The 13918-nt window shown below is 38.8% G+C and overlaps 1 protein-coding gene across 1 annotated transcript in view; it reads left to right on the plus strand.

The window, feature by feature from the left end:
- The window catches only part of FAM185A (family with sequence similarity 185 member A), a 39729-nt gene that overhangs the window by 23007 nt on the left and 2804 nt on the right, over positions 1-13918 (plus strand). The window contains exons 6-7 of the mRNA XM_082063299.1: positions 4341-4436; positions 6730-6864. Of these exons, the coding sequence (XP_081919425.1) occupies positions 4341-4436; positions 6730-6864 (231 nt within the window). The remainder of the gene's footprint in view (positions 1-4340; positions 4437-6729; positions 6865-13918) is intronic.

The following is a 13918-nucleotide window of genomic DNA, read 5'->3' on the forward strand; positions in this document are numbered from 1 at the left end:
CACTGCCCATGCCCCAGGTAATGCTGCCAGGGATATTGTTGGACTTCTGTTCTGCCAGGGCTCATGTTCAGTCCTGCCAGCATTTGCTTATTTCTCAATGTTATTGGTATGGTCTGATTATATATTCTCTACTGCCAAGCCAGACCTTCCCCTACCAGCTCCAAAAAAAACCCATTTTTCATTGTTGCATGACTTATGTTAAACCAAATTTTGCACTGAAGAAATGAGTCTTCTGTGTTTGATATAGTCAGAAATGGTAACGCTTCTAGTGTTTTGTTTCGGAAAGGGGGAAACAACCTTAACCAGCTTATGGGCAGCAGGGACTCGGTCTGGCAGGGAAAACTGTACATTGAGCTCCGATAAACTGATTTTTTAATATGTCCGTGTCAGTTTGCCTTATTCTACTAATTTCATTCTTCAGTAACCCACACTGGATAACCTAAAGGCTTCAGTGACTTGCCGTGATGCCCACTGTCTTAAATCAATAGAAATGTAACAGCTAATAATATTGCAGCTTTCTAAAAAACATAAATTTGAGTATAGTCCTGAGGTCTTTCATTGTGATGAGAGAATAAGACAATTGAGGCAAAACACTGAAGTTTTATTTTAAGAAGGAAATAAATGATGGAAAAGTTATCATATTTAAGACAGCTTTGGATGACTGAAAAAATAAAACAGTGAACAACTCAGTGTCTTTAGAAGTAATGCTGTGAGTTTTGTTTTGAGAATTCAATTTTTAGCATGTCATCTAGGGAATTTTTAACTTCAAACCCCATTTCTGAATTCTACTAAAGGCATTTACTGTACTTCATAAAGTACAACTCCTGAGTGCTTTTTTAAAAAAAAATAAATTATCCATGCACACACTTGTCTCTTAATAGCAATTAGTTCCATTGATCTAGTCTTTACCATACTTCAAGCAGATGGCAGTGTTTTGGCTCTTAAGTGTCCTTTATCTTCCAACCTTATATCTCAGACCTTGACCCCCTGTGTTCTGCTGATGACAGACCTGTCATATTTTTTTTTCCCATTGCCCCTGTGCTTTTTTCCCATACCATTCTATACTAAGGGTGCTGCTCTCCAGGCAGCTTAGAATCGGCCTTTTCTTATCCCTCAGGTGTCAGATTGTGAAAAACGAAAGTTTGGAAAAAAGTCCACTATCAGTTAACATCCACCGAGTTACTGCTTGGTTTTATTGTCAGTCTCTGTTTCCATGTTCCCCTTCTCTTTCTTTGTCTCCTTTTGAATGCAGATTAGAGAACATTCTGGACAGAGCTTTTGTCCTGGAGAAACTACTTCTAAAAATTGGAACATACAGAAAAAATAACTGCTGCCTGAGAACGGGATTTTCTTTGCAGCTTAAAAGAATAAACACTGTTATTTCTGTACATGTTCTATTAGCAATAAACAATTCTGATGTCATACCATGTGCTATAAAACATATATGATATCATGATGCTGAAGATTCTGGATGTTGTAACAGTAGTACCAAAGTTTATATCGGTTTTGGAACAATTTTTATTACTTTCAATAAGACATATATTTTATACTTGTAGAATGTGTATCTTCCTATAGTTGTCAATGCCTATTTGTTTGTAGAAGAAAAAGGACTACACCACCCATTTCATCCACAAATGGGTATGTCTGTTCCAATACAGAGCTCACCAGTCTACATTCCAGACAGTAGAAATATAACTAGACATCCAAGTATGATCCAATTCTAACTTTTAACAAGCAGTATTTTCCTACAGATATGATGTCTGAAAGTCATAGGATGCCATAAGTGGAAAAATAATTGATTTTCTTAAAAATCATTTCTGTCCCTCACTGGTTGGGGTGCACTAAAAGCTCTTGATAATTGAATCCAAAGTGCGCTCTTGTGTCTCATTAAGTACTATCACTATTATTTAATATACATTAGGTATGTTCTAAGATAAGCAGTATCCTATAAGTATCAGGCTTGTTCATTATATTTCAAACATACATTTCCCTCTTATGCCACTCTTAAGCTACTAAAATTTGGCTAATGAAGATAAAAATTCCGTGATTTTAAATCAAGAGAACAAATCTGAAAGTCTGAATCTGTTCAGAGCTGGACTAATGTATTTGTCATCTTTCCAAAACAATGTTCTGCTTTCCCTCAGTTGTTTTTTGTTTGGTTTTTGTTTTTGTGGTCGTGTGTGTGTGTGTTTTGTTGTTTTTTACTTTCAAGGTATATCTGTGCTTGGTGAACCTACATCTACTGCCCTCTTCCTGCATTCTTTATTCTGTTTATACCATCTACAAACAGAATCCAGTTGTTCTTATGAAATTAGAATTCTTTACTATGTATATACATAAATATAAAATTGAAAATCTGGAAAGGAACTCTATTCAGTCTTGAAGTGGGGCTCATAGATTTGCAAAGGGCATCTTTCCACTGTGAAGAATCTCACAAGAGCTGCCTTTGCATTTGAAGGACGGGAAGATGAAGGGTTCACTGGGTAAACATTTGTCCCTGTAAAGTACCATTAGCCGGTGGTGCTGTACAGACTGTCAGCAGTTGTTCACCCTGGAGAGGATCACTGTGCTGCCATGGGAGACTCTTTCTTCGTAGTGCAGATAAAGGAGCTGATTGCATGTTTAGTTTGAAGTAGAAGAGTTATCAGGACTGGATATTGCCTGTATCTGTTGCCAACAAAATGTCTGTCAAGGTTATGTGGAGTCTCAGTGAGTGGCTGTTACTGAATTCGATTTGGAATATCTGCAAAAGTAGCTTTTGCATTAAAATGTTGATTTATCACTACAAAAAAAATTAAATTAAAAGATTGATTAGTATAAAAATTTGTTTCAATGACTTCCATTTTCAAACTTTAAAAACATTTTTAGAAGTTATCAATGAAATGTTCTGTTCTGACTACACAAGCAAAACTTTTTTCCCCAGTTCACTAATTTCAGTTAATGAAGAATTCATTTTTTCTTCCTTCAGATTTCAAACCGAATTTCTTTAACCTACTGAGATGGGGAAAACTTTCCCATCCAGTTCTGATCATTACTGTTTCCTTATTAGTCAAAGACAGTCTCAGGTGCTCAGCTGACTAAATATGCTTTGACTACTTTTTTTAATTACTTTCCTCCAAAGAAATCAGTTTTAGCTGTGGGATAATAACCCCTTTCTGTGTTTTTACTTTTGTGTGTAATACACTGATCTCCCACATCTGTGCATGAGATCTGGCATCAGAAAAGCTCCAGATGAGCATATTTAGAGCTGAAACTGTATGGCAAGCTTAAGGCGTTAATGTTAGACATCCTTGTTACGTTATCAACTTCATTTTCTCATTAATGTTTTTATTTTTAAAATGGGAAGTGTCAGTTTTGATTTTGTTACTTTAGTTCTGACAGTTTAACTGTGCTTCTCTTTCTATGCAGATATAGAAACTAAGAAAAGGTCTCTGTCAGTATTGCAAGATTTCTTGACAATACTCTGATTTCTAGCAGCGTATCTGGAAAGATATTTTGCTGGCTGCCTTTTGCTCGCTTATGTATGTAAATTTTTTATGCTTCTCTAGAGTGCTTCATAATTTATTAGCAAGTTTTATCAGCTCCAAGTCTGTTCAAAAGTTAACTCTTTAGGACTTAACTGTAATGTTATGGAAATGTGTGCGTTTAAAACTGGGATACATTTCAAGTAATTAAACACTACTCCTCATGTATACAATTAAGGCTTCATAAAAGCTTTCTTTTTTGAAAAGGTTTCTTCAGAAAGTTTTGTTATAAATTTTAGACAAAGTATAGAAGAAAATGTAGGTCTCTATTCCACAGCAAACAGCCCACACTGCTATCCTATGTATGTTAAAGTGCAATAGTTATCTCAAACATTTGTTTAAAATTCAGATGTGGTGAATCAGACTTGACAAAGCCTGATAGCACAGTTCTGTGTACCAAGACATTGCAGTGCACAATTGCTGCTCTTTGCATGGGGCAGCTTTCCTGGGTAGAGTTCTCTCTGCACAAAGTCTGAGCAAATGAACTCTTTTGGAAACTAAAATAGGCCTTATTATTCAAGTTTTGTGCTTGATCTCTGCACAAAGATGAATTCATCCTTGTGGAAAAAGGTGAGTGTTGTTGAGGCCGTGTCCTTGGGCCTTGGGATCAGTGTATGCCACAATTCTGGACTGGGAAGGTAAATTTTGTTCTGAAACATGCTTTTCTAAGATAAGTCTAATATTCAGAAATGAAATAAGATACTTTCCAAAACAGAAGAGTTGACAAAAACAGTTCAAAGCACAAAGAAGGATTCTAGCACATTTTTATTTAGAAAGAGTGAATGATACACGAATTGTTTTATTTTTCTCTTTTAGATTCATCAGATGGAAGTCTAAAAGCTTCTACGCATCACGGGGCAATAGATGTTTACGTCAGTCAGTTGAGAAAAGTGGATCTGAAATCCCAGAAAGGTTAGCAAACTAAAACAAATATTTTTTTGTGGCAGCTTATGATGTAAAAGAAAAGAGGGTAAGGGGTATTTTTAACCGTCTGGAAAACATGAATGTGTTTGCTTATCTGCACTTGGTTTTACCTCATTGTTAGAATATGTGTATACATACTTATAAGCTGGTAAATTCTGTAAAGGGTGATGAAACTTCAAATGGATTACAGAATTTTTGTATTTTTCAGTACTTTTTTTTCTGGCATTCTACCTGTTAGCATTCTGCAGAGTTGACCTGGATTACAATCTTCCTTTGCCGCACACACAGTTTACTCCATGGTGCTGATATATGTATGTGCAGAGTGACAACCATCACATGTTTACATTTCTTTTTCCTTTTCCTGGTGAAATGTCACATTGTTGAAATTGGAAAGCAGGTAACAAAGATACGAGGGCCTTACCCTACCATTCCTCCTTTTTTCCTTTCCTGATTACTCACTACAATTTCACTCCTTAATTAAGAGCTCACTCCTAAAGTTGGATTCATAGTTTTACAATATCATATCTTCTGAATGGCAAATAAGAAAACCCTGATTAGCTCTTGTTAGTCCTAGTTTTGCAAAAAAAACCCAAACACAAACAAGCAAAAACCACACCAAAAACACCACAGGATTTCTGTAATTGACTTTAACATCATGTCAGACACTTCAGGTGTTTTAAATGAAGATGGTATTTGGTACCTTGTTCTCCATGAGGCAATGCATGGGCCCTGTTAAAACCAAGCAATTACTCAGAAGGGGAATAATGAAGGAAATACATTGAAATCACTTGTGTGCCACTTGTGTACAAGCTGTTCTGGTTCCATTGGTACAAAGGAATTTATTTTTGTGTTATATCCTAATTACCTTTTGAGTCACTTAGTGGTAAATTGCATCTCTTTGAATTAGTAGCAAAGAGGAACGTATTAAATAAAACCTAATTAATGCTATTTTCAGAGCATTGCCTGACCATCTCTTTTGGCAGCACAGTTTAGTAAAGGCAAAGTTGATGAAGTTCTGTTTTCATTTACCCCGTAAATTCAGAGTTACTGCTGACAGCTGCAGCGTAGAAAATGTCCCATTTGTGATAAATTAGCTGCATGTGTGTTGGATTTTGTGAGTCACATCACAGAACAACTCTCCAAGGAGGACCCAAAGTTGAAGACCTTTTCCCTTTCTTATCCTAAATTTTTTGTGTATCCAGCAAAATTGAGGCCTTAATTATACTGGCAGTTATTTGTTCATCAGGACTGTTACACGCAAATGATTCTGCTGAATTTAAATTTCTTAGCTAGGGTTGCTTTCTGATTGCTACTTAGTTGGTATCAGTTTTCTTATATTCTGCTTCAGCTTTCGAGGTGTGTTTCTTTAAACTTTTTTTTTCTAAAATGAAAGTTGGAATTGGGCAAAAAACTTGGAGCATGTATACAGAAAGTGTATTCTGAATTTTGGAAGGTTTTGTTTTAATGTATAGGGTACAGCTTCCAAACACTGTGAGTAATTCCAAATGTGACTAATGTGGGGAGGTTGGGGGCCCAGCATCTGCCTTCAGTCTGATGCATTGAAGCACATATTTAGGGGATGCAGAAGTCAGAATTGCTGGGTTTAATCTCAAGGGTATAATTATTTAGGCCACTAAAGCAGCCTCAAGGCTGCCAACAGTTGCTCACGTTAACAGTGTGTGAGCAGCATCTCCTCGTTCCTGAGGAGCGGTGCTTTCATAATGTGCCATGCAGTGCTGGGATTAGTTGTCAAATCCAATCTCATGTCCTGCTTAGGAGTGTAAATATGCAGCTAGAAAATAAAACTAAAGTCATAATATTTATGACATCTGTTAGTTTTGCTTCCCTTGCTCATTCCTGTAATAAGATCCTCTAACGAGCCATTGCTAGCAGTAGATGTCAGTGCTAGAAAATAAAACTAAAGTCATAATATTTGTGAGATCTATTAGTTTTGCTTCCCTTGATCATTCCTATAATAAGATCCTCTAGCGAGCCATTGCTAGTGGTAGATGTTAATTTTCGTGTTTGCCAAGGAGATATTGTGACACCATCTTCTACATAGAGTATTCGGGGTATGATGAATGAAGATATCTTCATATATCCTTTCAGAAACAAAACAAAACCAAAAAAAAAAAAGGAAAAAAGAGGTACTGTGTTTGAAGATTCTTAACAAACAAACAAAAAACCCCTTGATGATTACATTCAAGTTAGCTACAAATTGCGTGTTTCATGCTTTTATCTGAATGTTACATTAACTAGCTTTCATTTACATTTATACCAGGTTCTATTACAGTCAAGGTACCTGCCTCTCTCAATGCGTATTTAGAGTTGTCTGGAAGAAAAGTGGATGTGAGCTCAGAGATCCAGTTAAAAGAAACACAGAGTGCCTCCAAGGACGATCACGTAACTATAAGTGGTAAGGCTTACTAATCTTGGCTTCCAATAAATGTCTGTCTGGCCTTAGTCAAAGGCATCCATGTTTCCTTATGAGTTTATTGCTCTTGGCTTCTTGTTTTATCTGTTTCAGGTTCAGATGTTTGCTTGTGCCATTGTGTTACTAGATGACTTTTTCATTTTGTTTGATAAATGACTTGTGAATGCAAACAACTGCTTCTCTAACAATAAAGTCTTAGAGCCAAAATCACACTCAGCATTATTCCAGTGAATTTGTGGGAAGCAATCCAGGGCTGAATTTGACCCATTGCTTTGTTGGCTTAGACAGCCACATAATAAATTGCCAGGGAATGTCTGTTAAAAATATAATGAAAAGTTTTCTCTGTGTGTCTCTATTGGGTTGGGGGGAAGGAGTATATGACATATGTGTAAATGCACAGTATAAATTTTAAACAGTGCAGATTAGGCTGAGAAATTATGGGTAGGAGATAACTAGAAGAGAAGCAGAAGAAGCTGGAGCATGGAAGAATAGAGAGTACATGGAAAGGTGCCTGCAATTACTGGAATCATTCTTCTAATGCAGTAAAAATTGAACTTGGGAATCCCAGGTCTTGTTCTTTGGAAAACAGTTGTACAATTCATTGTCAGGGTGTGTATTTCTCTCCTCCTCTCCAGACGTTAAGGCTGTTGCTGTTCCCAGTTACTCAGTTTGCTCAAGAGGAAGCAAACTAATGTGTCTGAAGGCTCCAACTTTGTTTTGAATGTTATGTCAGTATGACCTGCTATGATAGCAGATTGGGTGAGGCTTTGAGTTTTTCTTTGGTTTTAAACCTAAGAAAATATGCACAAAACTTATTTTTGTTCCCCATGTAAGACAGTAATCTCAAAGTCAGGAAATGTTACGTATGTGTACGTAATTTTAATATGTGGTCTGCTTATATAAAATAGATAGATGTATCTCTTCCTCTCTTGACCAGTAACTAACATGTAACTTTTCTAGTGGTTATTAAATACAATTAAAAAAAAAAATGGTTAGAAGTTCTCAGGCTAGAAACCTGTGGAAGGACCCCAGATTCCAGGAAGGGTCTGTGGAATGAATTGTCTCGGCAATAAAACACATCTCCCGGTGAAGGAGGACCACTGGCCAGTCCATCATCTTGTTAATCTGGCAGCAGTGAAGATAAGAGTGATGTTTCAGATATACACAGCTGAATGCCTTCTCGGGTTTCATAACCCAGTCAGTGTTTATGTAGGACACTCATCGCTGAAGCGGATGTGATTTTTCAACCCACTATTCTGTATGGAAATTATCTTGGCCGTTGAGGCTAAAAAGGGCTGTAATTACTTAACCCTCAAATACACATATCCCAAAGGCATGGGAATCCGTAAGAATTATGCAGAGGCAACATCATTAGGCTACTGATTATCAGTTGTTCAAAGAAGTTACAGCATTGCATGAAAGAAATTATTAAACATAGATCTAAATTGATCAAAATACAGGTGAATGAATAATATACCTTGGAGTGGATTTTCTTCAGGATACAGTTCAGCCAAACTAGTGCTGGCCTGAAGTAACATATCTTCATCTGTCTTTGTACCCGGTGCTTAGCTTTGAGTGTTTTCTTACATAATGTAACCAATGATTTATAGCATCTCTTGCCTCTCTTTTCTTCACTGGTCGGTAAAAAGCAACAAACCTGAAGGGAGATGAAGTAGTTGGTTTTAACATGTGCTTTGCTCCTTTTCTTACCCTTTTGAAAATGAGACCTTCTCTTCCTTTGCCAAGTCAGTAACATTCCTTTGGCATGGCAAGGGACGATATTCCTCCTTCTCCTTCTCTTTATCTTATCCCATGGAGACAGTATATTCTTTCTGCGGGCCAAGCACTTGTTCCCTCGTTTTCAACCATCTCTTCTTAAAGATGATACTTGAGAATTTTCTTGTACAGGTAGATTCTGAAAAGATTAATCATTTAATACTGTTTCTAAATCATTAAAACATCCACTGTTGAAGCGTTAGGTAGAGAATCTATGGCTGTCCTTCTGCCGCAACTAAAGAAATATAAAATGGAGAGAGAAAGAGGGGTTTTGCCAAGTGGAAAAAAGAATTATGTATCACAAGAGCATGGCAGATTAGATTTTTATGCTTCTGAGCTCAAAGGTTAGTTTAAAAATAGATGATTTTTCAGAAACTGGCCAGTTCTCCTGTGGCTCACACGGGAACTGGCTGCTTCCAGGAAGCTTTACTTGCCTCTGGGAATATTGAGAGATGTGGGAGAGGAAACTCTCCAGTGGGAAGACAGGGTAGAGTTCTGTGACTTGGGTAAACATGTACCCAGTCTATCACCAGCTCTAGGAAAGCCATCCCTGCTGCTGTTACCATGGCTGTGATGGATGTTGTCACTGTGCTTCATGGCTCCCATTCCCATGCAGAGTGGGGTGGTTAGTGCGCTACGGTCCCACAAACCAAGGTTTAGCAAGACAGCCAAGGAAAGGAGCAGGGTTTAGTCAAAGCAAGGAGATGAAAGCCTGGAGTGAGTGCTCCAGAGGCAGAGTGATGGGAGTGTGAAAAGGTGTTCTACCCTTTTAGAAAAGGGATTTCCTGCAAAACTGGGACACTTGCAGAGAACGGGAGGGACCTAGAGAGCAGTGCCAGGGAGTTTCCTGCTTGCAAGGATAAGGCATCTGTTTCTATTGACATCAGTAGGCACTCTTAGAAGTAGTATGTATGGTATTGCAAAACCTGTTATAAAACCAGATTTTTCATGCTAAGCACTGGTCCAGCTTCCATCTGTGGAAGTGTTTGTTTGATGAGTTTGAGAGTGCTTAAGTAACTTCATTAATTTCTGATGGTAATCCTGTCAAAGCATTCTTTTCCTTTCCCTGGCAAAGACGGAAGCCCTTGCTGCTCGATGTCTGTGCCTTCACTGTGTCTCCAGGTCTGCCTGTATTCTTGAATCAGCTGATTTAAGGAGCTTGTAGAGATTTTTAACTATATCTGGAACTATATATGGTAAAAGAAAGGGTAGTAGGCTCAAAAGTATCAATTATTTATGCAGAAAAGAAGCTTAGGAGACTGTAATGTCCAGCATGCTGAAGAGTAAGGTTAAAATTCAGATAAATTTGATTTATATGCTTTTTAGGCCATCTTTCCAATAAGTCATTTTAAGTTCAAAGTACGAAGGTAGGAATAATGACATGTGTGGTCTCAAGAGGAGGAATACTGCAATAAAAACATCAGTAAACAGAAAACAATACTCTTACACGGTTGAAAAAAAAAATAAACAGTGTATTAACGTGACTGTTCTGTAAAACTCAAAATAATCCCTTGGCTTTACATGTCATTAGTAATACTTTGCTGGAATGTGTCCAGTTTTGAGTACTGTCCTTCAAAAAAGGATGTGAACAACGGTAGGCGTGCCAAAGGAGAACACACGATGAGAGGCCTAAAAACATGATTTATGAGGGATGACTGAAAAAAGTGGTTTTGTCTAAAGAAGAGAAGACTGAGGGAAGATAAGATGCACTTTTCCAGTACTTAAGAAATTGCTGCAGAAATGAAAAATAAATTCTTCTCTGTCCACTGGTGGTAAGACTAGAAATTATGATTTGATCTTATGGTAAAGAAAACTTAGCTATATAGTAAGATGAACTTGTCTGGTGAAGCCATAGGTCTGTCGATACTGCGGACAGGGCAGAGCAGCCCAGGCAGGCACACAGGGTTAATGCAGTGCATCCTCAGGAGGTGCTTTCAGACCTGTTTTCTCTTGTCCTTAGCTGATGTGACCATCTGCTCCCACCCACTCCAGAGTAACTCAGAGGAAGGTTATGAGGCATGTGGGTGGATGAATTTGGGGACTAAATGAACGCAACAGGTGGGCACACTCCTGCCCACTTGCATTGCCAGCCTGTGTGTTGACAGCTGTAAGCTTGCTGGAAAAAGTTTTAAAATCATTCAGAGATTTTCTTTGGATCTTTGTAGCTGATGGTGCCAATGTCCAAATCTAGCTGTCTGCAATATAACCTCTTTCTTTAAACCATGTAATTCTTTCATCTCTCAGTGGTACCAGGGACTCATCTGATTCCAGATCTTTCTCCATTCCTGGCTCCAGTTCTAGCACGAAGTTCATATCCAGTGGAAACCTTTGACCTGATGCCATCCATCTGTTTGGTGCCTCGTGAGCTTTTAACTTTGGCAGTCACTTACTCCATCTGGTTTTCAGCACTTGTGTGAGTTTTGTTGGTACAAGTCCCACAGTGTCACAGGTGTTCCTCAGAGGCCATGGGTGTTTGCAGCTTATTGTGTCTCCCTGTTCTTACTTTCTCAATGTAGTAAACAAACCTCTTTGTATTTTTCTGTCCTCTTACAATCATTCCTCTTAGGAATGATTGTCTTCTCCCAAGCGGAGACATGCTTGCTCCCTGTGTCATCCAGCGTAACAACAGTTGCAGCAGTTAACAGGATTTTGACCTTTTGGTACTAATCCCACCCCATCTACAGCACCAGAGCTTTGCTGAGCCGCATCTGAACAGTGTTCCTCTCGGAGCCATGCCTTCTGGTGGCCATGCACATGGGCAATAGGACTCTCATGTTGACTTATGCCTTCCCACAGATGTCTGTCCTGGCTATACAGAGGAATCAACAGTTGTCTTCTCTAACCTCTTTTCTCCTGTGAAAGTTTGCAGGTAGATGTTATCTCTACCTTACAGATCTGGCATCCAGTTTTTCTTTTAAACTCCTTAGATGGCCTCTGCCCATGTGCCTCTGGGAGAATCAGCCTGTCTACTTCACAGATTCTCTTGAAAAGATGGGTGTTGGTACCACTGTTCTATCTCTGACTTTCTGGGTTTCTCTTAATAACTTCAAGTCTTTTCACTGGTTGGTTCTCCAGTAGATTGTGGCAAGAAGCACCTTTCCCCTTAAAACAATCATTCACTCAGGCATGCACTGAAATAAGGCTTTCATATCTGCCAGAGGTTAGATCTGGATTCCCATCTGGAACACAGGGGGTTTAGGCAGATGTTTCCTGTGTCCATGTCCTTCAGGGATAATTTGTTTCTCACTGCTCACAGAATGGCTCCTCATCCAGTAGTACTGGGAGAGCAGCCACTGAGGTGCTGTGGATGTGCCCTGGAGGATTGCTGCAAAGCCAGTGGGCAAGGAGGGAGCTGACTGCATGAGTCTCTTGTCCTGCGTATGCTTCACAGATGCGTTTAACTCCTTTTGTTATCAGAAATTCTAGATTGTTTACTTTCAGGTAATTTCTGTGGTTTTAGCTGCATGGAGCTCCAGGGTTAAATAAAAACACAGCTGAAGGGGCAGTGAATAATGTGAGGCAAGCAACTTGCCTTCAAAAGGGAGATAAGTGCAAGAGCTTGTGCTGCGGCAGTCTGCTCAAACTCCAGTTCCTGCTGAAAGCTCACAGCTGGCAGAGCGGAGCAGAGTGTTCCTTCTCCCCCGGCACAGCTGACTTGGGGCTCTCACATTCAGAGTGAGGGTTCTGATCCAAGGAGTAACATTGTCCACTATTTCTGTCCCTCCCCATTCTCTCTGTTCTCAAGGCACTGGTTCAAAACTTTCCTTCTTTCCTAGAAACAATTTTTATTGACTCTTTGCCACTAGAATTGAGTGGGAAGAACTTAGAGTGTCCCTCTAAACACTGTCCCTCTGTGAAGCCTTGATCCTTAAGTAGTATCTTAAATAAACAAACAAAGACCCAGGTTGTATCTGGAAGAGATTACATTCCTTTGAGTCAAATAGAAAGTTCATCCAATTTTTATAGAAAACACATTAGATGAGATACTATCCTACAGATTTTTATGGGTTTCAGCTTGCATTTAACTCAAGCTATTCAGAGCCTTTTTGAGATATACCACAGTCTTAACAATACTGGTGAAAAACATTTAAAATATGTTCATCTCTGTGTGGCTTATGATAGAATAGAGCACTCTGTTCACTTGCCTTCTGGAGCCTGGGGACGTTAAACAGTCAGTACATCGCTGCATAATGTTCTGCAAAGGTGTTTTCTGCTGTGAGACACACATGGGGAAGAAAAACCTTTCTCCTGGGGGTTAAATTGAAAAAGCGGCCACTCAGCATACTGGTGCATCCGTCTCCTCTTGACTGGTGGGGTTTGCACTGAAAATTAAATCTTCAACCCCACCACCCTTCCTTATTCTTAATCCAACAGGCCATTTGCTTTTCTGATTTAATCACACTAGCAAAGTCATCCTCAAAATCCAGTCATTTTCCTACAGTATTCAGAGTACAGGCTGGGAGTACAGTTAAGACCAGACTGTCATCAAAAGGTCTCCAACTAAACCTTGGTGCTTGATCAGCACCTCATACCCAAAGCTATTTAAATATCTTAAGCTTGATTTGAACCTGCTACGGGCGATAGGCTTAATAAATTTAAAATGGTTTGAAGATTCCCATCCCTGGGGAGTGGAACTTGACACTTTCCTGCGGGCAGTTTGATATTTTCTGCATTCCCTTCCCAGGCAAATCTCCAAAAGAAGCATAAGAAACAAAACACTTTTCTAAGTTCACATAGCATGTGCAAAATGAGAAACAGAGCTCAGAAAACAACTGCATTTTAAAGCAGGTCTTGTTAATTTGTTTCTGTGTTTCTTCAAAACTACTCTTTCACTTTTTAGCAAAAGTGTAGCAGGGTGTAAGCAGTGTCTGAAATTGTTCATTTACAAGGCTGATTGTGTGCTTCAGTGTTTGTTCCTTGTGCAGAAGAACAAGCCACAGTGACAAAAACATGAGAGAGGGAGGAACTGGGACTAAGCACTCCAATGTGCGCTTTCTGAAAATATGACTCTGGCCTATGTTTGTGTCCTATCTCTTTAGGAAACAAAAAAGCACTGTATTTTCAGTGCTCTACAACTCTTTTAAGGGATCAAGTGAAATTTTCCTTTACACTTCTTTGTTGGTTCATTTTTTGACACCTGGAGGCTATTTCCTGTGTAAAATTCAGGCTGACCTAATGTTTTGAGGGCTACCTCTACTTAAAAGTTAGTTTTTTGTTTTCTGTTCTGTGTTCTCTGATACAATACTATTGCAAGTCGATG

This window comes from Streptopelia decaocto (assembly GCF_964273445.1).
Source record: "Streptopelia decaocto genome assembly, chromosome: 1".
Lineage (NCBI taxonomy): Eukaryota > Metazoa > Chordata > Aves > Columbiformes > Columbidae > Streptopelia > Streptopelia decaocto.